At 46.5% G+C, this 27,961-nt stretch overlaps 1 protein-coding gene across 1 annotated transcript in view; it reads right to left on the reverse strand.

Annotated features, from left to right (window-relative positions):
• The window catches only part of Slc22a3 (solute carrier family 22 (organic cation transporter), member 3), an 87,733-nt gene extending 60,609 nt beyond the window's left edge, over positions 1–27,124 (reverse strand). Inside the window, exon 1 of the mRNA NM_011395.2 lies at positions 26,331–27,124. Coding sequence (NP_035525.1) covers positions 26,331–26,744 — 414 coding nt within the window. The 5' untranslated portion in view covers positions 26,745–27,124. The remainder of the gene's footprint in view (positions 1–26,330) is intronic.
• Between the last annotated feature and the right edge of the window lie 837 nt (positions 27,125–27,961).

Here is a 27,961-nt window from a genome sequence, read left to right on the forward strand (position 1 = left end):
ATCCATCCATCCATCCATCCATCCATCCATTGAAAAGGTTCATGAATTACTCCAGGAAGGAAAACATACTATACTGTACATGCAGAAGGGGTCTAGAGTGGGCTCTGCTTCTGGCTAAGAATTAGGGATGTGGTATGTGCAAGGTGACACAAAGACAGGTGTATTTAAAGGCTGTAAGAGAATCACAAACTGTTTCAAGCACAGAGGAGAGAAAGCTGAGCCCTCCTGGGAGGCACAGGTCACGACAGCATTTAAGATCCAGGGACACAGCTCTCATGAGCTGTCATCCGTCCTGGGCTGGTCTCGATAATGCGACTACATTTGGGTCACCCTTAGTGCTGTAAATAAATCTGATGAGCTCATTGGTTCTCCAAGAAAAAATTGGGTAAAATTGTTCCTTTTTTTCTACTTTAGGTAACCTCTTTGAGAAGATAGACCTTTTTCATGTCTTCTCAGGAAACCATGCAACATCATAAAAATATATTTGCCTACATAGTGGCAAAATTTGATACTTTTCACATGACTTATAAATGAGATAAAATTGTATAATCATCTAGAAAACATTAGCATTGTGCCAAGTGTCATTTATGAGTTTTAGAAATGCTAATAGACTTTGGCCCAGCGTAGAAGGTTACAGCAAGCACAGGCATTTCGGAATAATTTACTGACACGTTATGTCAGGCTCTGAGTTTGGTCAAACACAGATGGAGGGCTCCTGGAAAGAGAGCAAGCAACAGAAAAGCGAAATCATCGATACAGAAACCCCAGAGACCATCTACATTCCGAGTCAGCGCTCAGGAATATTAGCAGTGCCACAGATAACCAAATGCAAAACAGTTACCAAAGACTCCTTCCATGTCGTACTAACCAGGGCTTTCTTTGAAGGCAGTCTCTAGATTCTCTGTGGTTCCCGGAAGCCTTCCTGGGCACCCTGAGGGCAACACTCACACCCCTCTAACATGGCTGCCTGTGCCCGTTTTGTGATCTGTCATGACCGATGGCTTCCTCTTATTACCTTGTAATAATTTCCAAGCGAGGTCAGTGGTTGTCAGAGCCTTGGTCCTGCCCCTGTAGATAACCTTTTCCTTCCCGAGAACATATTGTAAGGGTTGCAGAGGTCATTGATGTGCTCTGAATCAAAGATCCCAGGGCCTCTTCTGTGGGGCCTCTGAGAAGGAACTGTACACTTCAGGGAAGATATCTTCAAGCCACTGCTCAGAAACCCCACAGGCTGAGCATAATTACTGTTGCCCCGCCTCAGATTGCATTTTGCTATCCATGGTCACTGAGGTGCCCATCATGGCCTCGTGGCTGCTTCATGCCTTCTCTAGCTCTGTGCGTGGTAAAAGGCTATTTGTTCTGAAACTACAAGAGACAGGACTAATAACTGTCTCTCTCTAGGCCTCTTCACAGGCAGACAGTGGCATCCTTTCCTCAATCTACCACATACTTATAATGTGTTTGACATTATGTGACACGCACAGATTTACAACTCAGCCTCTTTTTTTTTAATAATTGATGGAATATCACCAGTATTTCCAAATTGGTATTATACACACACACACACATATGTATAAAATCTCTGTAGTGAGCATATCCAATGGTTGCCTATAATATTTGAACCTTCTTCTCTATTAAGCACCCATGCCATGCCATTTGCCTGAATTCATTTGATTATTTTATATCTTGTGAATCTTTTTTCCCTATTTGTGGGGTTTAAGGGGTGACCAGTTGTCTTCAACTGCCAGGGACTTTCCTAGTTTTAACATTGAAAGATCCTTGTCAGGAAACTCCCTCAATTCTGGAAAATCAGGGTAGCTGGCCTGTCACCTTAAGAGTTTATCGGCTGGAGGCAATGGAAGAAATTGACATCTAGATGCTGGACACAGCATCCTATGAGAAACTTCTGCAAAAAGGGCCAACCATTCAAGGCATCCCGCTCGGGAGGAGTCTGGGGGCATAGAGATAGTGGGAAGTTTGTGAAGCTGCCCACTGAGGTGGATAAAAGACATGAAAGGGATTTCAAGACAGAGAAGAGTTTGGAGGTAGGAAGGCAAGAGCTTGGGCATACAGGCTCACTAAGACTTGGGGAAGATATGTGTACTGTCCATCTTGGAGGAAACAGGCAAGGATTCTGGCCTTCTCACCTGCAGACCCAGCCCTGTGGGAAACCCTTGGTACCTAAGTCACCCAGCAGTTCCAAGCCCCTTGCCCACTTTGTACCTCTGGCTCCCACATTGCTGCTGCTGTGTGTTGCCTCAGGCACCCATATTTAGGCCTTCTGCCAGCATGACGATGCTAACCCTGAGGAGAACATTTGATCCCTAGGAGAGAAAAGCCTTTGAGCGTCCCAGGGAGCTCTGTGAAGCCACTGCCCTGAGCGGCAGCTGCCAGGACAGGCAGAGGAAGGAGTCCTTTTCTCAGCTCCAGTCTTTCAACCCTCCTGGTTTCTGATGACCTAGTAACTAAGTTCACAGGCCACCCCTGCCCCAGATCCTGCTTTCTGGGACCACAGGTCGGAGAAGATGGTGGAAAGAGCAAGCAAACAGTGGGGAGGTGGGGAGGGAGGGAAGACATGCTGAGCCGGCACATCCTATCCTAGGGTGCTGTGCAGATTTGCCAACCCAGATGACTTTGAGAATCTGGTCGGGCTAGAGAGATGGCTCAGCCGTTAAAGGCTAGGCTCACAACCAAAAATATAAGAGAATCTGGTCTGCCAAAGATTTTGAGCACTATCCAGTGCCTTTGTGCCCTTTAAAGACAAATCAACGCCTAAAAATTCATATGTGACAACACACACACACACACACACACACACACCCAACAGATATACACATACACAGATACACACACAGACCACAGACAAATACACACAGATACATACACAGAGACAGACAGACAGATACACACAGAGAGATGCACTTGCACACACACAGGCACACAAAGACACACAAACACACACGGAGATGTACAAACTCACAGATGCACACAAATACACACACACACACATACACACTCCTAAAAAAACCTGTGTTACCAAAACAATTCGGGTTACACAGCTATTAAAAGTACAGACTTACCTCTCATGAATGACACACCTGCACACATACAAAGCCATGATCAGGATCTGGGCAAACAGCTGCCCAGAGAGTCTCACCTGCCTGGGCTCTGTGCTGTCCTGAAGCAGCAGGATGCCCCCACCACACAGCTCCTGGAACAGCCAAGGAGTGGCTACAGAGGACCATGACATTGGCAGCCTCAGGACACTGGACACCAACTTTATCATAGACTTAGGGTACATGATGTCATTATCGGCTACAGTGGATCAGAGTGCAGAGGGACCTTGCAAGGAAGGCTCCTCTATTGCTGCCTCTCTTCCTAAGCCCTTTGCCCACTCTCAAGACTTTCTTGTAAGTTTACAGAAGTTCCACTTATATTCTAGAATCATTTGTAAGCATATACAAGTTCAGACCTTGTAGGTACTTTTTCCAGTTCTCCTTCACCAACCCCAGGGCTTCCAAAGGCAAATTTATATCATTCCCTGTACCATCACCTCCTTCTACAAAATGGGTATTTCAGCTTGAGCCATCACAGGGTACTCATGAGGTGTGTGCAACCCTGGGTAGCACAGTCAGCATCCCTAAAGTGCTGGGTGTGTACGGCACACAATGGTACAGATGTCGGCTGGCTGTTTCTACCTAATGCTATTCCATCATTGGCCACTGTCTTCACTAAAAAATTAGAATCTAATCTTTCAATGTCTAGATTATTGGCTCTTGATTCATATTTTACACTTTTAGATTCTTGTTTTTAAAACTCTTTCCTTGGGGCGAAGGAAGTGACTCTGTTGGTCAAGTCCCTGCCAAGCAAGCATCAGGAACTGTCTTCAGTCCCCTACTTACATAAGAAGTCAGGTGTGGTGGTAACCCCCTATGATCCCAGAGGTGGGGAGACAAAGGCCAGAGGAACTCTACACTCATTGGCCAGCAAATCTTGCTGAACTGGGCAGCTCCAGGTTCCATAGAAGACACTACATCAATCTCCAGAACATGTTCACATGCAAAACACATGTGTGCACATATGCATTAAATTAATTAATCACCCCCCCCCGACTTTGTCACACCCGCCTCTATTTCCTTCAGTTGCTTTGACATTTGGCTTTGAGGTTCTCGAGTCTACCTTTGAATGTAGTGAGAGGTAGATGCTTTGTATCCTTATCTGATTATCACTGGGGTTTGCTTTAACACAATCTACCACACAGTGCATGTGTCCCCCTTCGAATGATAGAGTTGCATGATGTGGCCCTGGGCTGGGGCCGGTCTCCATAGTCATTTCTTCCCATTCGCTGTTTTTCTGCTCTGGCTCGAACTCTTTGTCTACCACCTTTCAGAACGACTCGCCTTCTTGTAGACCTTTATTCTCCCAAGTAAACATTACAATTTCATATTTGTTTCTTATCTCTTTTTTTCCTTTGTTAGTGTTGTTGTTGTGGGTTATGAGCTAAGATCTCCTGTGACCCAGTCTGCTCCTGATCCTCCTGCCCCAGCCTTCTGAAGGCAGAGAGTCCAAGAGTGACCCATCATGCCTGGCTGCTGCTGCCTCCTGCCTCCTTCTCCTCCTCTTCTTAAAACTAATGATAAATAGAGACATAGGTCCCAGCTCACCCCACGGTCTACTACCAAGGCAATGATGTTAAGGTGGAAAGGCTACATTTTTTAGAAACAAGTGAATAGATGAGGCACACTAACCACATACCTAATGTTAAAATTAACTCAAGAGAGTGATCATGCTTGTGACTGATTGGGACAATATTCAAATCTGACTACAGCTGGAGAGTCAGAGCTTCTATATAGCTTAATTTATTTTTTTAAGCAAAGATGTTGCAGAGAATCAGAGTGGATGGAAAAGACAATCTAAAGACAACTACTTAAAAGTTTTCAAATAATTTATAGCCTGCTTATGTGTTGATGTGGATAGATTCTATGGCTATCATGGACAAAATGTTCACAACATTTCCTAAAGGAGAAATATCTCCACAACTTGCTATTAAATGAGATGGGAAATTGACTACACGAGAAGGAAAAAAAACATGACAGTTATAAACACTCAAAAGTATACAAAAAAGAATTTTTATTACTCTCCTAAGAGCAACGTGATCAACCAAAGGTCACTCTTTTCTAATGCAATTCGAAGGGCCAGGAATTAACTTCGCTCACAGCTTTGTTTGATAATGTTATTGCCATTCCTGCCAGATCATCTTCACATGCAATAAAATGTCACTGTTCAAATGCACACTGTATGTTTAATCACAGAATCTAGGTCAGAGGTCAGCATTCACCCTGCTGAAGGAGGCTGGGTTTCAGCCTTATTGCTGTTTTTCTAAATGTTTTATTTCTTGAGACCATGACTTGTCAAACCATACAGGCTGGATTTCATTGCTACCTCTGTTGTGCCATGATTATGACCTGGCATATATGATTATTACCCTAAGTAACTCCATTAATTACACTGTGGGGTTTTCTTCCAGTTAAAAACTTCATGTAAGATGCCCATTTGGATAGTTTCTTTTCTACTGAACAATGCAGTCTCCTCCACTAAGACTTAGTATGGTCTAATATTACATTTATAGTTTTTAAAAATTATTTTTATTAATCATTCCATTCATTTACATTTCAAATGATATCCCATTTCCTGGCTACCCCTCTACCACCACCCCATCCCACATCTGCTCTCCCTCTCCCCTTTGCCTGTATGAGGGTGCTTCCCGCCCACCCACCCACCCACCCTCTCCTGCCCCATGACTCCAGCATCCCCCTATGCTAGGCAACAAACCTCCCTGGGACCAAGGGCCTCCCCTCCCATTGCTGTCAGGCAAGGCATTCTCTGCTACATATGTATCTGGAGTCATGGGTCCCTCCAGGTACACTCCTTGGTTGATGATCTAGACTCTGGGAGGACTGAGTGGTTAGGCAACCTATGTTGTTCTTCCAATGGGGTTACAATCCCCATTTGCTCCCCAAGTCCTCCCCCACCAGGTTCCCTGAGCTCAGTCTGATGGTTGGTTCCAAGCATCCACATTTGCATTGGTCAGTTGCTGGCTGGATCTCCCAAGGAACTGCCTCACTAGGTCCCTATTTTTATTTTTAACCAAGCTCTTTTTTTTTCTTGCAAGATGGAATTGATATTTTATTTTCTTTTGAAAGAACTTGGAGATATGTACAGGGTAAATTACAATGATTTCACTAATTAAAATATTTCTCATAAAGACCACATGCATTTTCTTTTGCATGTATCCATGTATAGTCATCATAATGTAGAAAACATTTTTGTTCCATACTGTCTTTGGTTTTTTTATTTTTTTATTAGATATTTTCTTTATATGCATTTCAAATGTTATCCCGAAAGTTCCCTATACCCTCCCTCTGCCCTGCTCCCCTACCCACCCACTCCTGCTTCTTGGCCCTGGCATTCCCCTGTACTGAGGCATATAAAGTTTGCAATACCAAGGGGCCTCTCTTCCCAATGATGGCCGACTAGGCCATCTTCTGCTACATATGCAGCTAGAGACACGAGCTCCGGGGGGTACTGGTTAGTTCATAATGTTGTTCCACCTATAGGGTTGCAGACCCCTTCAGCTCCTTCCTTGGGCGCTTTCTCTAGCTTCTCCATTGGGAACATTTATAGTTTTTATGTTTTCTAATAATTAAGAAAGAAGTTTCTGGCTCACTTCCTGGCTCACAACCACCCATAGGTCCAGTTCCCAGGGGATTCAATGGCCTCTTCTGATCTCCACTGGCACTGGTCACACACATGATGCACATATACACATGCAGGCAAAACATTTATACACACAAGATAAAATAAATCCAAATGCCACTTAAAAAAATTTCTAAGCATGAAATTTAACCTCAAGGTTAAATGGAGTATGTTATAGTGTTTTGGTCTCTACTGGATATTAAGCTACTTTTGTTTGTTTTTGTTCGTCTACTATGTGTGTTTCATGTGCATTTACACCTGTGCAGCACATGTCTGCCTGGTGCCCACAGAGATGAGAAGAGCGCCTCAGGTCCCCTGGAATGGAGTTGCCAGGTGGTTTTGAGCTAACATGTAGGTTCCGGGAGTGAAACCCAAGTCCTCTGGAAAAGCAGACAGTGGTCATAATCTCTGATCCATCTCTCCTGCCCCTATTAAACTATTTCCAAAGATTAAAGTTTAGCATCTATCCAAAGAACCTTAAAATTCAGCTCAGCCGTACCCTAACTTTCAGGGTTCGCTATCAGTGCCCACCATCACAGTAGGAATGTTTTGGTGGTGGTTGTTGTCATATTTGCTCTGATGCCAGGGATCAAGCCCGGGGCTTTAGTCTCAAACTGGTGATTCCCTTGCCTTCGGCTTTCTAACTATCAGACTCACATCCATGCATTACCTTGCCTGAATGTTGCATGCACGATGGGATATTTTGATCGCCACAGCAAGCACCCTAAAATATGATACAAACTCTTCCTGTCCACCAAACTGGGATAGAGGCATGAGCTACTCTGGTATATTGGTGTGCCTGTGCTTGACAGATTTATTAAAGGGGTACTTGTGGGAATATCATCCAATGGATCCTGTCACAATGATAGCCTCATTCCAAAGGGGACAAAGAACCTGGGAGAGGGCAGGGTGGGCAGTGAAGCTCAGAGTTGCCTCTGAGCCACTGAGGACATTAACCTTCTTGGGTTCTCACAGCTCCAGGGAAAATGATTCCAGGCTACGGCTTGGTACTGAGCAACCATTGCAACTGTCCAAAGATGCCTTACACCTGCATTGGACCAGGGAGCTTCAATGCACACCTCGACTCATCCTTCATTCAACTGCTGGGCTAGAACCCTCCTTGTGGGTGTTTGAATGCACCAGATCCAAACCCGCTGCTCAGCTCAAGCCTTACTACCAGTGAAGCAGATTCAGCTAACGACACAGAAGTGGAAGTTCAAAGCCCACATGGATCTGAACCCAGTGAATTCTGAGAACAACCAGGTACCACTGTGTATAGATAACAGTATCAGGGTGTGTCGTTGTCACATCCTTTGGGGGAAGCGCAAAGGTACCAAGTCACCCAGTGCGCTATGATATGCATCAGTCACACCGTGGGGAAGGCAAGGCCAGTTTAGGTCACAGAATTGCCAAAGTGGGCTCTGGGCTGTCACATGACCTGGAACACATATATACATACAGCTGGCCCACTTTACTCTGGCTTTTCTAAGCCTGGAAAACAGACAGTGCCGGTGGCATATGGGGCAGTGTCTGGTGCTCCAGTGACACTGGTAATGCATGGATGTGACTCCACCTGACTTACAGAAGCTGCTACAGGGAGAAGAGAGTGCAGGAAGGTTGAGGAGATGGAATGACTTCCTGGATCAGATGGGCAGGACAATTTCACATGGGCTTGGAGCCTTTTCTGGGCATGGTGGCAGAAGTGTTGAAAAGGGGATGGTCCAAGGGGACAGAAGAAGAAAGGGTCGGGAAGATTCATTTTGTAGGAGTCAGCTGATGGACTCGTCTTGAGCAAACCTCTTCAGGAAGACAGTGAAGCGGTAAGCAGCTGTGAGGGCTGGCGCCTTGGCTCTGGCCTGTGTCCTCTACGGCCTTTCCCCTCCTCCGGTTCTTCTCATGGTTCCTCACTCAGGAGGTGGCTCAGCAGTACCAAGGGAGACCTGGGACCAACCCCAACGTAAAGGCACATGCAGATACACAAGTCCTTCAGGATGAAGGGGACTAGCCCCACTCACTGTGGGCTGATATCCTCGGGCTCTGGAGTATGGGTGTTTGTCACTTCCACACTGCAGCTGCTGGGTTCCTCTCCTGAGACTCACACTGTGGAGGCAGCTGGGTAAGGCTCTGCATTTCCCCCGTTTCCTGGTTCTAGCTATCAGCGAACTGGTTCTTCCGTCCAGGCAGGAGCAGTAAGTGAGCCCTAGGGGTGATCTCAGTACTGGCTCAGGCTCCCTGTTCAGCCCAGTCAGCACTGGGCTCTTTGGGGAGGATCAAGAGTGGAGTTTGTGAGGTACTGGGGCAGTGGGGAATCAGAAGTGGATAGCATATAGAACTACTGTGAATAGCACAGGCTAGCCCTCACAATGCTGAGTGCCTATCAGGACAGGGAGGCCTCTGCTTATCCCCAGCCATGGTGGCCATGAAGCAGAAAGCCAATGTTCACTTTATCTCATTCGCTTACAGGTTTCTCACACAGCTTGCAGCCCACAGCCCATTCTTCAAGCCCCACTGAACTGTGACCATAGCATTTTCCCTCTCCTGATGTCTCTGGTTTTTCCCCTCTGTTCACTCTCCAGTCAGAGCATCACATGGGGCTCTGGGCAATTCTGGGTTCAGCAGCCCCAGAGCAGATTAGGTGCAGCAAGGAGCTGGGAGCCGCACTAAATGACAGAGAGAAAGAAAGGGGGGTGAGTGTGTGTGAGGGAACGGTGGACGTGGGAAGGTGTTCTTCCACAATCATGTCTCATGCACACTCTTCATTCAGCCATTATAGCCATCTGGAGAGGAGGGACTGCCAGCTGAGACTTTCTCAGTCCTTGGTCTTTTGTACATGGGAGCACATGTATAGACTGCATGCACGCACTGTGCTTGTGTTGAAACGTGTATGGGGGTCAGAGGAAAACTTCACTGTCTGGCTTTATCACTCTCCATCCTTTTCCTTTGAGACAGTGTCACTTGTGCAACCCAGAGCTAAACTGGCAGCCAGAAGGCCCCACCACCCTTCTTTCTTTGGTCCCCAGGGTGCTGAGGTTACACACACATCTAGCTATGCCTAGGGTTCTGGGGATGCAAACTCAGACCCTCATGATTTGGCAGCAAGCACTCTTTATACACTTAGCTATCTCCCTAGCCCCTACCTGGGTCTATCTCTAGTCTTTATTACTATGCTTCAGTGTGTCAACTCCAGAGTAGGTGGCACCAGGTTCCTACACTGGGATCTTGGCACTGTGATTAGCAAATGTCCTCTCAAGCCAGGGGCTGCTGTCTGTGTCCATCTCTATATTCCAGCTGTCTGTCCTAGCTCCTTTCTTCACCCTGTCACCAGGAGGGACAATGGCCACCTTACCCAGCGCTTAGCTTTGCCACCTAACCTGATAAGCATTTTGCATGAGTTATTTATACCAATTTCCACCAATGGACTCCACACAATGCGATGCCCAGTGTGTACAAACTGGAGCTCACAAAACCCCCAACAAAGGGTTTGGGTTCCTACAACCAGTAAGCCTGAGCTCTTAGTTACCTTGCTGCCTCAGTGATGAGCTATATCATATCTGCTCTTGTGTCAAATTCTATCATTTGTTTGCAAAAATTTGTACCAGCAAATAGTTATTATTCAATTAATCTATTCAACTATCATTTATATATTATATCACATCACATCACGTCATACATATCACAATGGAAATACCAATCCTTATAGGCACACTGACAAAAAGAGGCATCTGATAAACTGGTCACGTGATCAGCTGGTCACTGTTAACTAAGACAGACAGACAGATGTCTCATCAGGAAAGGGTTTTGATACACTTTCTTATGCTCCAGAACTGAAATTTATTTCCTTAATTAACTTTTAAAAAGTAGATGCCAAGGCTGGAAAGAATGTATGCTGCTCCTATAGAGGACCTGAGTTAGATACCCAGCATGGGTGACAGACAGCTCACAACCCCCTGTAATGCTAAATTCAAGGAATCCTCCACCCTCCTAGGGCCTCTGTAGGAACCTGTTCACATGTGTGCATACCCATACATATAGTTTTTAAATTTCTTTTAAAAGTTAATACAGAATTAATTAGAATTACTTTCAATCTACTTTTCTATTATAGATATTTAATACTTTGGATGAGCCATGTGACTTAACCACGAGTCTATAATTTGAAAACTCAGCTTAGCAATGAAAGGAAACTTGTTCCCCAATAGCATCTGTGAGGCATCACTTTTAAAAGAAACAATAACAAAGAAGTGATTTTTGTTTTGTTTTGTTTTGTTTTTACTTTTCCTTCTCCTGTAATGTGCTACAATCAGTTTTCAGACAGGAGCCCTGGCACCTGGTCCCTTCTGTTTGTGACTCACAGGTATCGGCTTACTGGAGCATCTCCCTCCGGAGCTGGAGACACGCACATTGCCTTTCATCTTGAGCTGTTGGCTGCCCATCGCTTCCAGTTGGCAGAAGGATCATGAAATCAGAGCCATCCTGTGCGTACACTGGACTAAGCAATGATCTCGAAAGGCATCCGAGACGTAGGACACCGGGAAGCAGAGGATGCAGCTAGTCCTCGACTAGGGTATCACACACCTCAGAGCAGTTTGCAAGCTACTTACAAAGTGCGGCCCTGACAACAGCCCAGGCTTCTCTCAGAAGCACCATAGCGCCCTCAGCCCCTTCTGTGTGTGATCAGGTCCCTGATTCCAGAAGCCAAAGAAACAGAGCCCAGTCTGTCTGAGCATTTGTGATGCCCCAGATGTTTCATTCTGTCTTCTAGGAGGAGACCTCAAAATCCCATCTGAGTCTGGTAGAGGCCTTCCTCTGCATCTTGGTTTCTAGGTACCACTGTACACTTCATGGTAAGCCACCATTCCACCTAGTTCTCCTTTACATCTCAAGGGGAAACATGAGAAACACTCTTTAAGGATGCTCTGAGGCAATGGGGGACAAATGCACCCCATGCTATGGTAACTCAGTGAGGTCTGTATGCAAAACCTGTTCTTTCTCTATGTGCAAAGAAGCTGTGCAAAGATGGGAGGGTTTCAGCTCAACACACAGCTGCCAGAGCAGCAGAGGCCAGCAAGAGGTTTGCACCAGAACTCTCAAGTCTTGTAGGTAGGAAAGGAAGATGACTTCCACATGCTATGTACCTACAGGGGAGCAGCAAACATCCCTGGAAGAGGGGAATTTGATTTGAACACTATTTGATGTTCCCAAATTTCATCCTGAGCTATCTCTGTGCAATGCGAAAACAGTAATTGCAGATTTAATTACTCATAAATAAGTAGCAACAAAACCTACCAAAAAGTTAGTTACCCCTTAGCAGATTCAATATCACCAAAATTACTATAAGATATTGAATATTATACCAGGGAGGGAAACGCAAAGTTAAATGTGTCGGTGATGCATTGGTTATGTTTTGCATTACTGTGAACTCAGTATCAAGCGGAATAATTTAACAGAAAGAGAGAGTGTAGAGTCCATAGGCACTTAGCCCCATAAGGCTGGACAGATCAATATGGCGGTGGGAGCCTGTGGTAAAGAAACTACTTTGTGGTAGACAGAAAGCAGAGAGACAGGCACAGGAAGGAAGCAGGGCAGGGCATGGCTCCCAAGAGCACACTTGTGGTGATCTCTGTCTTCTAGCTTAGCCCTACCTCATAATGCTGCCATCATATGAAGCAACTACGGTGCTGGTCCATTATTCTTTTTTTTTTTTTAATTAGGTATTTTCTTCATTTACATTTCCAATGCTATCCCAAAAGTCCCCCAGACCCTCCCCCCCACTCCCCTACCCACCCTCTCCCACTTCTTGGCCCTGGCGTTCCCCCGTACTGAGGCATATAAAGTTTACAAGACCAAGGGGCCTCTCTTCCCAATGATGGCCGACTAGGCCATCTTCTGATACATATGCACACTGGTCCATTATGAAGACAAAAGTCTGGTGATCTAAGTGACACTGGAAACATCCATCTCAGAGGCGTGCTCGTTAATCTGTGTGTGTCTCCGTTCAGTTACATAGGATCACTCTGTGAATGAAGATCACTCACACAGTTGGGGTGAAAGCCCGTGGCTGTGGATGGACTTCGGAAGTTCTGATACAGTTCTTCACAGTGCAGCCTCAACTGCCCTGTTTCTGCCATTGTTGTCACCTTGTGTGTCACTCAGTTATCTCCTCTGACCTATGACAATCCTACCCAGGAGGGCCCCCACTTCCCAGGACTGGGTTGTTCATTTGCTAACTTGGAGTTTCCGTCCTTGCTTGGTTCTGAGGCAGGATCTTGTATTGAAAGCTGGCCTTGAACTCCCTATGTGGCTTTGAACTTGTGATGCCCTATGTCTACCTTCCGTGTTCTTGGATTACAGTTACGTATTCCCTCACCCAGTTTATGCCATGCTGAGGATCCAACTCAGAGTTTTGTGCATGGTGTATGTGTGTGTGTGTGTGTGTGTGTGTGTGTGTGTGTGTTGTAGCCTCATCCCCTCCCCGCCCCTGCCCCCAGGACTGAGCTTGACAGAAGAACAAACATCTATGTTTGTAAAGCTGGGGCCTGAGCCTACTCTGCCTCCATGTTTCATTTTCCATTGGGTACATGGCCTGTGCCAGGTTCTCCCTTTGCTATCTGTGAGGACATAGATGCTTAGCAGAGGAGCCAGATCTTCTGTCAACACCACGGGCAGCACAGCAAACCCACCAGGAGGAAAGGGCAAAGCCAGGGTGAACCCATGTCGACTTCAGAAACTCAGCACCTCCATGGTTTAGCTTAGCTTCATCCCAAGACATCTTCCCAATGGATCGCACATAGACCTGGTATCTCTGAGGTCAGGGCTGGGGATTATATACCTCAGCAACCTGAACACTGGCTCAACTTTCACAGGAACGAGAGGAGTCTCAGGCCAGCTTTCAAATGACCAGTTACCTCGGGGGAATAGAGAGAGGCTAGCCCCCACACAGAGATAACCTGTGGGAATCTGTAGCCTTCCCACCACAGCGTCTATCTCCTTGCTTAGTCAAAGCTTGGCATCAGAGATCTGAGAAGCTCTTCCACAAGAGTCGCCATGCTCCTGCCTGACTTTCATTTTCCCTCCCTGACCTCAGTTTTGAAGAGTGAAGTGCTAAATCAGTCTTGATTTTGAGGGCTGTGCCAGACACCTCCCACCCACCAACAAAAACTAATACACAACTTAAGGGTTTTTTAAAAATCACATTTACCTCCTTTCTTAGAACCTAAACTCCATTCTCACCGCAGTTTTCCATTATCACACAGAAACCAGCCTCAAGGTGCTTTTGTTTTATTACAAACACAGAAGTCAGTAAGAGGTTGGAGCCTCTTAGAAGCCTTGAGTTTCAGATCCCTCCTCCAGATAAAGGAGCCACCTGCTCCCTCTACCCATCATTTATCTCTCTAAAAGCACTATAGCAAGAACTCCAAGGAGTTTGCTTCCCCTCACGCAATAGAAATCAACTCCTTTCTTGGTTGTGTTTAAGGGAGTGGGGTGGTTTGAGAGGATGTTAAAAAGCCTCCCCTTTGTTGTGAAGGTTGGGTAGCGTGGTTGTTCTACTTCCTTGGAGGGCAGGGGGTCCAGCTGTGCCTTGGCCTTGTAAGCACCAGCTCCTACGTGGTCCTTGCTTCTGCCCAGCCCTGCTCCTGTGCCCAGCTTCCCCTGCAATAGGCTCTGCTGACGACACAGGCCCGCTGAGGACAGCCAAGACAGCTGAGAAAAGTCTTTTCTGCACAATGGACGTCAGCACATAAAAATGATGAGCTCGGAAAGCCAACAGCTCCTTTCTCCCCGTTCCCTTCATGTGCCAGGTCACATCCCTCAAACAAAGCTCCCACAGATGACATAGCCCACATGCAGGCAGAGACCAGTCCAGTGGGGACCTGAGCCGCCTGCTGCAGACTTTGTGCATGGTCTTGACCACCTGATGAGCAGCCACACCTCACAGATCCAAGGGGGCCAAAGAGAGAAGGACTTATCGTGCGGGGGTCATTAAGGATCTGCAGTGTCAGGAGAAAATGGCTTCTGACCATCTGTGACACTAGGTTTCAGAGTGAGCTTCGCTATAGTTATAACACGGGTTGAATTTTCCCCTTGATCTCTTTTCTCTTCTACCCATGAATTACCTCATAAATATCTACGAAGTGCTGTGTGGAGCAGAGGGTTCAGAATGCCTGTTCCTTTTTGATGAGGAAGGCAGCTGTTCGTCCCATCAACACTCAGTGGGGAATATGGGGCTGAGAAAGAGACTCAGCCCTACCCCCAGGGTGGAGGTGAGGGTGGAAGGACACACTTTCCATGCAAGGAATTTTTAAAGTGCATGCTAAGCTAAAACCTGGAATGACCCAGGAAGAAAGAAGAAAGGCATTTTGAGAAATGGAAAGGAGTTGTGCAAGGAGCTATATGAGGGTAGGTGTGCCTCACGGGCTCCAGGGTCACTAACAACCCAAAGAGGGGAGGAGCCCCAGAGGTAGAGGAAAGGAGTGGGCGGGGTCACCCAGGGTCCTGTGTGTCAGACAACAGAGGACGAGAGCCAACTTCCCTGCTGTTGTATTAAAGCCTAAAGCCTTCTGAGCATCCCTCTGAAAAGAAATGGACCAAAATGCAGCAGTCAGAACTTGCTCACAGGAAGAGCTATAACAGACAGTGGTTTATATCAGAGCATGTGTCTCTTGGGTCTGGGAATGTAGTTCAGATGGCAGAGTGTTTGTTTAGCCTATAGAGAGCCCTGGGTTCAATCTCTGGCATCACATGAACTAGATGTGGTGATGTCCTCTTGGAATACCAGAACTGAGGGTGGTGAGTGCTGGGAGCAAGGTGGGGGGAGTTGGTGGGGGCGGAGGTCTAAGAATTCTAAAGTTATCCCAGGCTGCAGAGAGTTTGAGGCCAGTCTGACATACATGAGACCTCTGCCATGGAAAAAAATTACTTAAGGTTTATGTCATCCATAGTCTTATATTCCCATTCAGGTTCATTGGTGGGGAGGAGAGGGTTGGGAGAGGGGCTGCCAAGGGGTCCTTTTCCATCCAAGTAGTGGCTCAGCCTTCTGGTACCAAGTATCAGAAGACAGCAAATCGGATGCACGCACACAGGGAAAGGTTATCTTGGCTCATTTGAGATCTCCCCAACATCACTGACCAGGACTTGGTTACATTGCCCTACAAAGCCACGAAGAGACTTAGATGATGTGACCCAGCTGTGCATTTCAGAAAGAAAGTCCTGGGATTCTCAGCTTCAAGCGCAAATTACTGCTTAAGAAATTGGTGGCCCTTTATTTCTTTTTTTAAAGGAAAACTTATTAATGATCTAATATGGTAGACCAGGGGTCCGCAAAGTACAATTCCAGAGTCTTACCTGGCTGTCAGATTGTTCCCTGTCTATTCCTTTCCCTCGGGTTTTACCTGGCTCAAAAGTCCTTACAAGTTATAAAGCAACTGTTGTGAGCAGCTGGATCAATATCTAGAAATAATGGTAGCCACTGCCTGCTCACATCAGACAACCGCTAAGGAAGAGTTAGTTACTTTTAGTTAGTTACTTTTAGTTGTTCACTAGTTACTTTTATGTCATTGTAACTAAGGAGCTGACAGAAGGAACTCAAGGAAGGAAGCATTTATTTTGGTTCACTGTCTCACAAGCTTTAAGCTTTAACCCGTTATGGCAGAGGGGGTAGGTAGAGCTTGTGGCAGCTGAAGCAGGAAGCTGTGGCCCCCACACTGTGGTATCAGATAGCAAGCAGAGAAGTCAGGCTACAATGGACAGCAGATATTACTGACAACAAATCTGCTCTTCAAAGGCTTGCCCCTAATGAGCTACTTCTATCAGTTGGGCCTCACACCCCAAAGGTTCTACAATCTCCCTAGATGGTGCTGCCAGCTGGGTGTCAGACATTCAGACACATGGATCTTTAAGGAAAATTTCACATGGAAATCTTAACATAGCCACTCCAGAGGCAAGAAGATGAATTGGGTAGGAAGAGAGAGGAGCTGGGATTCAGGCCCAGAGCCATCTGATCCTCAAAGATATGTCTGCTTTTTCCAGTCTACTGAGATGCTTATACAAAACTCTTTAACCCATTTTGATGCTTAACACTGTCAACTTATCAGGATCTACAATCAGCTAGGAGACAAAACCTTGAGCTCGTCTGTAAGGAATTTTCTAGATTGAATTAATTCTGACCTGCCCTGAATGTAGGTAGCATCCTTCCAGGAGCTAGGGGCCTGTGATGAATAATAAAGAAATGAACTGGGTACCAGTGTCCATCCTTCCTTGCTTCCTGACTGCATATGTGATGGGACCAGCTGCCTCCTGCTTTTATCTCCATAACTACTATCCCATGATGATCTGTGGAACCAAACTAGCAACCCTCAAACTGTGAACCAGAGCAAACCATGCTTGGCTTTGGCATTTGACACACCTACAAGAATAACAGAGAACCATAGATCATGAAGAGGCCACACCTGTCCGGTATGCATGTGGCAGTGCCTTTGTCTGAAAGTCCCTCCTCAAGCTTTGTCAAGAGTCTCAGAGTGTGGGTCAGCTATGCCTCACCCCAAAAGTCAATAATCTTCCAGTGTGGTGTGCATCTCTAGGACTACAATGATTTTGCAGAATAAATAAATGCATTTCATCAGATAAGACCCAGCACTTCTGCCAGGAGAGTACGGATGAGGACATCTACCCCAGAGCCTGCAGGGAATCTATTGCTGATTTATCTTCCAGTCACGAGGGTCTCATTACACTCCTCTTTAGAAAACACTGAGCGAGTCTCCTTGGGAGGTCCATGGACCAGCTGCACGGGCCTAGGATACTTGAAAGCAAGGAAGAGTTCTAAACCCAGCCCTGTCTTTGGATTCCAGACTCGACGGGTGGGACCTAGGAATGCATGGCTGGTCCTGCTCAGGGGCCCTCAAGCCAGAGCAAAGGATGACAAAGATGAGGAAAAACCAAACACCCCATTCATTCACTGTTATTTTCTTCTTGGACACCTCTGTGTCATCCAAGGCTGAGATCAAGGTCACCATGTATTCTGGCCTGAGTCACCTGGGACTCGTGAGGAGGAAGCACTGATCCACTCATGTCACATCCTCTCCGTACAGTTCTCCCTGCCAGGCCCGGGGTGGGGAGGAGACTCATCTTTGTATCTCCAGCCTAGCCCGGTGCCTAGCGTGCACTGAATGTAAATAATCGCAGTGGCACCGCTGTGGATAATCCAGAGTGCCAGCTGTCAGCGGAAGCAGGAAGGACTCTCACACATCCCACAATGGAGCTCCTGTTGCAAACACTTTCCTGATTGTGCTGGGTCCCACGTATCACTGGATGCTGCGTCTGTTTGGTCTTCCCACCTAGACTGCAGAGCAGACACTGTATGGGGTGGCCCCATTCATTAGGGTCCCGATTTTACTCCACTGAAAAAATATACACTAAAACACATTGGCCATTGGCTGAAAGAAATAGTTACTATAATGGATGCATGCTGAAGTGTTTCAGGAAGTAAAAAGAAAGTTCATACTTTAAATAAAGACAGATAATAGCCCGTCATTCTCCAGACTGTCTAGCCAGTCTGTCTAGTCAGACTGTCTAGAATGGAGGCCGAGTTCCAGGCCACTGCTATGCCAAGCTTCCAAAGGGGTGAGGAGAAATCCTGCATGAAAGGAACCAAGCGGCCACAGAGAGGACCAAGAGCAATCATCGAACACACACTAAGCTACAAACAAAAGTTGTAACACCAAGGACATCAGGTAGTTGCCACACATGAAATAAAAGCAGTTTTATTTGAAATGAAATAAATGAAAATGAATTAAAAAGATTGATAAAATAGAAAGAAAGTAAGAAAAAGGGCCACCCACGAATGATCAGCTGTACTCAAACAGTACAAACATCACAGATTAACAAACAAACAAACCAAAAACATTAAAATAAAAAAGTTCAATGGATGGGTTAAACAGAAGTTTTGACTCCGTTGAATGGATAGCGGGACCCAAACTGTACCTATAGATTCAGAAATGAATGATATGAGAGGAAGCCATAAAGGAAAGAAAAAGCAAGTCCAACTAACGTCTAAGTAGGATCTCAACAGGAAAGGCTAAAGGATGGAAAGGCCACACAGAGGAGGAAACGGCTGAGCATCAGAAGTGATGTAAGGGTCCGATGCAGGGAAAATGCATGCGTTCATTCAAGAAACACGTATTGAGTACTTGATGCATGCCTACTGTGTTTTAGAGAACTCTCCCTGGGAGAAAACAGGATTGACCACACCAGGACAGCCAGAGTGAAAACAGACTTCCTTCCCCAGAGCAAAACGGAAGCTGTGTGACAGGTCCATATTCTTCAAAGAAGAGCGAGGATTAAGCAATGGCCTTTTCTAAAGAACACTGCGTCATCTCCTGGACCCTCTAGGTACATGAAAGCAGGATGGATGCCTGTACTCCCGACTGCATTCTTTGTATCCAGTTCTTCCACTTTGGTTCATTTACCTGTTTAAGTCTATGCAGTCATCTTAATCCCTCAATGTGCATGAGTTTACAAACACGATGCCCAGAACCTATCTCGACTCTTCAAGGTGGATGGCATGAAGGCAAGACTAAGGTATTTCAATATCAGCACTTATAATATCCTGTTCCAGAAGCCTGAAAAGATGACCCCAAAATCTCCACTGTCCTAAACTGTAGTCACCTTGGGCTGTAGAAGCCTCACAGATAGATCACCCCTTGATAGATCACACCCCCTCCCCCCAGCAGGAGCAGCATCTCATAGGAACTGGTTTGTATCATCAAACAATAAGACCTCTCCAAGGAACAGGCACCAGACATGAGCAATCAAAGTCTGGTGGAGACTGCGCAGTTGCAGCCAATCAGAGTCTGGTGGAGACTGCACAGCTGCCACCCTCTCACCCTCCTCCAGACTCTCCCTGCTTAACCTGGTAGTGCATGCCAGTATGCTGACAACCGGCTGGAATCCTCTTTTCAAGTTATTTTACCATTAATTTTTCTTCCTTCTTAGTTAACTTTTGTGGTTATCATAAAGGGTAATGTGTCCCAGTGTGGCATTGCTACCCGTGTGCGTCATTAGACCACCCTTGCTTTTGTTTGCTTTCTTCAGCACAAGTGGCTGGACCTGACATATCGGAACCCATCGAGGTGGCCCTTTGGCCTAGGACTTCAGTGGCAGAAGGAGAGAAGAAAGACAGCTGATGACAGGGAACCACTCACTGGCAAAGCTGACTTTCAAGACTAATGATGGAATTAAGATTTATAAATATAAGCAAAACCAAAACACACTTATTACCTATAAATATACTCTAACGCCATGGATCTAAACTGGAGCTGGTCTTTGCTAATTTGTGGGTTCTTCCTTCTTCCACCCTTCTCCACCCCTCTTCTATCCCTTCAACCCCCTAACACTAGACAAGAAAGTAAAAAGGACAGAGGAGAGAGAGGAAAGGAAAGAGATCCCTGAATCTAATTTCTTTTCTTCTTGGTTCTTCTTTGAGCACAACTACTAACAAATCACAACCAATCCCCCTCTGAATGACCACTAACAACCAGCCCTGCCTCTCAGGAGCCTAGCATTTTTATATACCCCTGAAAAGTTCCCAGAATTCCAAATGTCGAGCAATAACAGAAACTATCTGCACCTGGGAAAATCGTGCCCCGACTAAAGCATGAGGCAAATCACAGTCAGCTGCTGTGAACAACGCAAAGCAGTCCCACATCCCACACCTGGGATTAAAAGGAAAACACATTCTTATAATATTTCTGTGGTTTTTGAAGAAATCAAAATTCCAAATTCTTACTACACTCAACCTTACTAATGCCGTAACCCTTTAATACAGGTCCTTACCTTGTGGTGACCCCCAACTATAAAAACATTTTTGTTGGTACTGTTGTTATGAACTGTGACATAAGAACTATGAATTAATAATATAATGGCAGACATAGGATTTTGGTTAATTGTATTCCATAGACTGGTGGAGCTGTGGCTATACTGAAGTTTTCTACATCCTAGATTGTCTAAGAGAAGCCCAGGGGGCTAGAGAAATGCTCCAGTGGTTAATAGCACTTGCTTCTCTTGCAAAGGACCAGGGATCTCTTACCGCACCCATATATGGCAGTGTACATCTCAGGGTCTAGGGATTCTAATACTCTCTACTGATCTGCATGCAAGCGGCACACATAAACTCACACTGGTACACACACATACACATACATAATCTTTTGAAAAGGAGGGTCCCCTGCATTACAGTTAGGCTCTGTTAAATGAGCTTGGTGACATTTCCAGGAGCAATCATTAGAAAAGTTGAAATAAAGGAGCCAAATTCCCAATGAATAAAAGAAGGAGCAAAATGGAGTAGGAAAACTAAGTCTGTCTAATTTTCTTTCACAGGAGGAAAAACACAGAAAAGCCTACATTAAGGGGCAGGGGGAGAAAAGGGTCTAGTGAGCCCAAATCCACCCACTACCACAACACATTCAAAGTGACCAGGTGCCACACGACTCAGGGAATACTAAGGTTTGGACCTTGGACGCTCCCTCAACATCCCAGGGTTCTACTGGGCCACATCAGAAACTTAAGGAGGGGGGAGCTTAGTACAAGAAAGTGCCCTTGGAAAGTACATTAGGGTACTGTCCACACTGCTTCCGGACCCCCACAAGGTGGTAGACATGCACAGACTGTTGCCATGATGAGCTGTCTTAAGGGATATGGTCAGGTGACCAAGGGCTGAATCCTCTGAAACCATGGGTCAAAACATACCTTTTCTCTTTGTAAGTTGCTTGTCTCTGGTATTTTGTGACAGAAACAGAAAGCTGAGTAACACATGGACACTAAAGCCATTCAATAAAAGCAAAATCACCTTGTGTACATTTTATGAGCCCCACAGAACTATTGGAACACAGGAAATTTTAAATTCAAGGTGACAAAAAATTAATTATAGATTAAATATTGATCAAAGGAAAGCTGGAATGGCTTTATTAGTAGCAGATAATATTAAGGCAGAACATATCCTGGACCTTAGATCAGGTTTAAAAGCTTTAATTCACTATGAGGACTTTTTAAACTCTAAATGTACATGCACACCTACTCGGTACAATTATATCTTGTATAAAAACCTTGAGTCTAGAAACTGAAAGACTCCTGCAAAATAAAAGGGGTTTGTAATTACTGATCATCAATATATAAAAAGTTAACTCAAATATGGGATTTTTAGCAGAAGAACTAGCTGGCTTCAGTTGTTGAGTGTCTGTAAAACTTTACTCCCCCACTAGAGCTATAGACCTAACATTCTTCCCAAGAATGAAAACATTTACAACATCTGACTTCTGACAGGTCTACAGAGCAAAGTTAATAAAAGAAAAAAAATCAGCATCACACGAGCCCACAAATCACATTCTCTGACCAAACCACAATGAAAAAGAATGCAAATTTTAAAGTCGGCTTAAATTAGTTTAATAATAAGCCTCCAAGAATAAAGTATGAGTCAAAGATGGAATAACAATGAGAATTTGAAACACTAAGAATGGAATAACAATTAACATACACATCTTATGTTAATATTAAAGGGCAGATGTGGTGGTTGGGGCAAGGAGAGTGGATGAGGAAGAGCAAGAAGCAGCTCTATAGATGAGAACAGCAGGCAGGAGCAGAAGCCTGGAGTCCTCCGAAGGACCGGGGGAGCAGGTCACTGGCTGCAGAGGAGAGCTAGTGTTTATCAGAGACTTGCGGGAGGATAAGCAGAGGAAAGGGTGCAGGTCACAGTGAAGAAGGAAGGCAGGGGTGCAGCTCTTCCCCAGAGCAGAGAGGGCTGATGGGAGCTCAGGGGCAATGTCAAGGAAGGCACTGATAATAGCCTTTCTGGACGTTCTAATTTCTCTTTCTTTCATTCTCTTCTGTGGTCTTGTCGTCTTGGACCAGGAGCACCCTATATTCTCATGTGTGGGAATCACAGGTTGAGAGAACAGAATTTGTACTTCCTCCCTCTACAAGCCTCCAGCAACTAATGTATGTGAAGAATCAATACAGAAAATGCCCTGTGTTCAAACACAGCATCCAGATGACAGGCTGGTCTCATTCATTTGGTTGCTACAGCAACATCAGAGGCTCTGAAGTCACTGTACCTATGGGTACGACTCCAGGGTTCTTCCTTCCCCTCCCTTCAGGCATCCATCTTACACTGGGAAAAACACATCAACACACAGTAAAGAGGAGACAGTGATACAGTGGAGGAGAGACGATACCATAATTGAGTATTTACAGAAATAATGCAGCAGATGATCAAGATACATACTCCGATGATAAAGTTAATTCTGAAAAAAAAAAAAAAGAGGGACGGTGCTAATGACAACACATGGAGATGATACAGTAAGACATTCTTTCTAGAAAATCTAAATGTATATTTTGCCTCCTTGTATGTCCACACATCACATGCATGCCTGGTACCCACCGAGGTGAGAAGAGGGGCTTGGATCCCCTTGAACTGGAATTACAGATTGTTCCAGCAGCCATGTGGTACTGAGTCTTGAACCTGCTCTGGAAGAACAGCAGTGCTCCTAAGCACCGGTCATCTCTCCAGCCCCCGTACTTCTTTCTAAAGTGCCCATTGTAAATTAGAGGCACTGCCTAGGCCAGAACTGTGGCTTGGAGAACTCCAGCACATACAAAAGCTCAATGATACGTGCAGCAAACCCTTAGGGGGGCAGTGCTAGGCTGGCACTGTGGGATGGAGGTAGGACAAACCCTTAGGGAGTCAGTGTTAGGCGGGCACTGTGGGGTGTAGGTAGGAGGGCCCTACCTAGTTGACCTGTATCCTAAGACAAGCATACAGGAATCACAGCAGGCACTTGGAGGAAGAGGAGGCAGCCTAAGATCAGAGCAGTCAGCACTCTCTTCAACAGATTGCCCACATCCCTCACACTGATGGAGAAGCCCTGATGTAGAGAGATGGTCTTGTTCCTTCCTGATGCTAGCAAGGATTCAAAAAAATCCCTCCATCAATCTTAAAGGTAAAGCATCCAGTGGGTAAGGGCCCCGACTCAATGTCTGCACTCTGTCAGGTTTGATTCTGCCCCATGTCTAATAAGGAGATGAGGTTGAAACCCAGGCCAGGCAGAGAGGTCTACATTGGCAGGGTTCAGCATAGGCAGGAAATCCCCCAGCGTAGGGGAGGTGGCTTGGAACAGGCCTACAATTGACAGTCAGCTTCCAACTTAACTCCCTGGAATTCCTTCTAGTTGCTCTGAAGGTGTCACAAGGGTGGATAAGTTCCAAGTGACCTACACTCCGTGTTCACATCAGGATAAGGATCTGTCCCACCAAATGAAGTCACAGTTTCCCCAGCAGCCAGCCTGGCTTTGTTGTGTTTCAGATGCCACAAGTGAAACAAAGGGTGTGTTGACTAGAGGACCACCATAGTGACACAGAACTAAGGCTGACCATGGCAACCTTTGTGACAAGATGGGACCCTAGCTGGGTCCCTAATATCACCAGTCTCAGCTCTTCCTTCTACAAAGGACAATCATATCTGCCCCCCCCACCCGCCCCCTTGCTTTGGTTTAAGAACCAAGTATCATAGGCAGCCTGTAGACTTCCACCTCCAGCTTCTCCCATGTATAGCCTTTGTATATCAATGTGTGGCCTTTGTATATAAATATACTCTGTTTATAACACTAGCTAAAGCAGGAGCTAAGGTTTTTGTTTCATTACTTTGACAGTATTTAAGAAATCAACACTGATTTTGTTCATATTCAAAATCAAAGAAAGCACTTCACTTGGTATCCTGTGAGGTTTCTGTGAGATTCTGAGTTACTTTGGGTGGTGGGTGGGGCTTCCAGAGCACATGGAGAGTTTCCACCTGAGAGCGACACACGTGAATGATGTGCCACGGGAAGTTAAAATTATTTGGGGTTTGGAAAGGAAATCTTTCCAGGAGGTTTCAAAACCTCAGCAACAGCTTTAGGGAGGCATCCTAAGTCACACTTCTGTTTGCCCCCTGAAGAAGTCTGGCCATTGTTCTGTGCACACTGAGCTGTCTGTCACCTGCCAATGACAATAATGGCATGCACAGGATGGAAGAGTTAAATGATAGACAGAAGCCACATAGCTCCCTAGAGACCCTGTCAGGACCATTTCCTGACTTCACGCTACTCTGCACCGTGTGTGAGGATGGTTACTCACTCTGACAACGTCCTATCGGCCCTGGAACTTCAGCATATTCCTGAAGCACCTGCCAGAGTATTTGCTCACAGATATCTATGATCCTCTTCTTGGATACCCAAAGATCACCTTCAGTCATGGTCATGCCAACCTTTCTAGGGTGGGTGTGCATTTTGTTTTTGAAGGTTATTCCTTTAATGTTCACTTTTTAATATAGTATATGCATGCACCCATACATGCATGCACATTGGATGAGGGTGCACATATTCTGATGTGTTCACACATATGTGTGCATGTGGAAGTCAGGGGCAATGTCTTATTTTTTGAGACAAGGACTTTGGGATTTTACTGAGTAGGCTACCACGCCCACATATGGCCTTACTAGAAAGAACCGCTTCACGGAGCTGTGTCCTTACAGAAGGGGCGTTTCTGCTCCTGATAGCATGTTTCCCTTGTTATCTAAACAGGTGTTTTGGACAAGAACTAAGTTAGAGACAAACGAGTTTCTTTCTCCATTTACCTGAGTACACTCAGTCATCTTACAAAGGTTAAGTAGAGCTATGACGATAGGTAAAACTCAGCCAAATGGTTCCTCTGTGGACCAGGTGCCTCTGAAAGCAGTTTCTGAACTGACTTAAAAAGTGAAAGCTCACAGCCTCACCACTCACCGTGTGGGAGGATGCAGAATCAGTTAGGGTCTGAGTGAGGGAGATCCCCCAAGAGCACAGGGATTGCCCACCCCCGCCTCCTCTTCTCCTCCCCTCCAACCCCCAGGCTCCAGCAGCCACCAGAGTAAACGGGGGAAGATGCCCCCTCCTGCTGCCTTCCTATAATTTACTAGCAGGAAAAAACACAAACTCTTGACCAATATTATTCCAGCTTTCCTGACTTCTCTTAAATTGCTGCTCTTTGTCCCCAAAGCAGTTTTACCAAAATTATTGCCCGGGAGAGCCTCGACCTTTGTCCCCTACATGCCAGATAATCATTTGGACACTGGAAAGAAGTTGCACTGTCTTCAAGAATCCAAAGTCGATAACCCCCTCTCCTGTGCTCCCTGGAGAAAAGCCAACCCAGGCATGCCAATGTAGTCGAACCCCACCCGCCCGAAGGCAGAGAACTCCCCAGCCATAATCTCCAACCACTGTGCCAACATATCTCAGTGACAACCGTGGAGGCAGGTGCATACGAAGCTTCTCCAAGTTGGCTTCTAGGAAAGTTTTCCTTTTTACCTAAGGCCAGATCATCTCTTAGCCCGCTCCTTAGGACAGGGACATAAATAAAGGCTTTCCCAGGATTTGCAAGGCAGCACTTGAAATCATGGTCCCCAAAGGTGGTGGGGTCTCTAAGTCATGAAGACTCCAGGGACCTAGTCTCCAGACCTTTGTCACTACCTTCTTAACACTGGCTGTATGACAGGAGATGGTGCACAGAGTCAGGCTTACCTGGCTGACGATGGTAGAGTGGGTCTCCACATAGCGCCAGTCACCGCTGCAGGACACCAGAGGCGCGGAGCGGTTGGGGAAGGCAGTGAGTGGGTCGCAGCTGAGCTCTGAGCTGGTATTAGTGGCTTCCAGCAGGTAGCGGTGGCAGTGGCCTTGGCCGCGGCGCTCAGCTGGGACGTGGAGCTCCGGTGTGGTGAGGTTCCACTCCTCCTCGGGGCTCCAGGCGCAGCGCTCGGCCAGCGCGGTGGCGCGCGGCCCGCGACACCAATAGTAGTCGGGCTGGCTGCCCAGGAAGACCACACCGACGAAGAGGAAGGCGAAGGTGACACCCGTCAGGCACAGCAGCAGGAACACGCGCCGCTGGAAGCGCCCGAACTCGCCCGCCTTCCTCAGTGCCTGGTCGAACGTGGGCATGGTGCGCCCTGCTACCCTGCGCCCTGTCGCTGCTGCCCGGCCTGAGAGTGACCCGCGGGCGCCGCCGCCCGTAGCTCTGCACCCGCCGCCCCCGCCTCGCTCGCTTGCTCGCCCTGGCAGCCCGCCCCGGGCTGCTCCTCCCGTTCCAAGCTCCCGGCCTCCTGCCCGTGCGCGCCCGGGACCGGAGTAAACCCGGAGAGCGGATTGGGGTGGTTTCACAGTAGTGTCACTGTGCACCAAGGGCCCTGACCTGTAGCCTGCCCTAAAGGGACACCCCAAGTCAGAGTTCACTGAGTTCCAGGATCACCCAGACTCGCTGGACTCAGGACTCTGAAGACTCCAGGAATAGCCTCCAGTACTCTTAGGCTGCAGGGGCCCAAGCCACTGTGCTCTCAAAGTGACAGTCAGCTAGCTCCAGGAACAGAGTTTCATACCTGCACCTGCACCTGCACCTGCGTCATCACATTCCTCCAGCTCCGGGTGGGATGATGGCGAAATAGCAGAGACAGACTGTTACAATGGGACAGAGGGACAGCCCACAGGGCTAAAAGATTTGCTTAGTCCCAAAGTTCAAAAGGAGAAGTCAAGTCAAAGTCCTTTGCATATCCCCGCATCCAGACTCTCCGGAAAACAGCGGTGCTTAGTTGGTTTGAATTCATCATCATAGTGTCTTCCTTGCTCCTCAAAAATCTACAGAGCCTATAGCATGTGTGGTCCCTATCGTTTGGCACAGCCGGTTCCCAATCAGCTGCCAGGTTGCAGAGCAACCTGTGATAGCGCGCTCTACATGCGGATTCTAATTTCTCCACCCCGCTCTTCTTCCGGTCCTCACCTCCTGCCATCGGCCACCCTTGGCTAACTCTCTCAAGGGATCCAGAGGGCTCAGATTTAGTCCCCTTCCCCACAGCAAGAATGCTAGAGCCAGGCTGCCTTGCTCCAGCATCTCTCACCCTTACTACTCGGGATGCTGAGAAACCTAACTGGCCAGCCCCAGTTTTTCCATCTTTTAAATAAGTCTAATAACACACCTACTTCATAGGGTCTCTGTGAAGACTAAATGGATTGGCAAGAGGAATAGTACCAGAAAAGTAGTCAGGGTTTCATTCAATAATCGTCACCACAGATGCTCTTTGCCACTGAGCAACCATGGGTGGGCCCAAGAACTGCCAAAACCATACAGCTTAAGACAGCCATCTCTCTCTACCTCTCCTCCGACA

This window comes from Mus musculus, chromosome 17, assembly GCF_000001635.26.
Source record: "Mus musculus strain C57BL/6J chromosome 17, GRCm38.p6 C57BL/6J".
In the NCBI taxonomy this organism is placed as follows: Eukaryota; Metazoa; Chordata; class Mammalia; order Rodentia; family Muridae; genus Mus; species Mus musculus.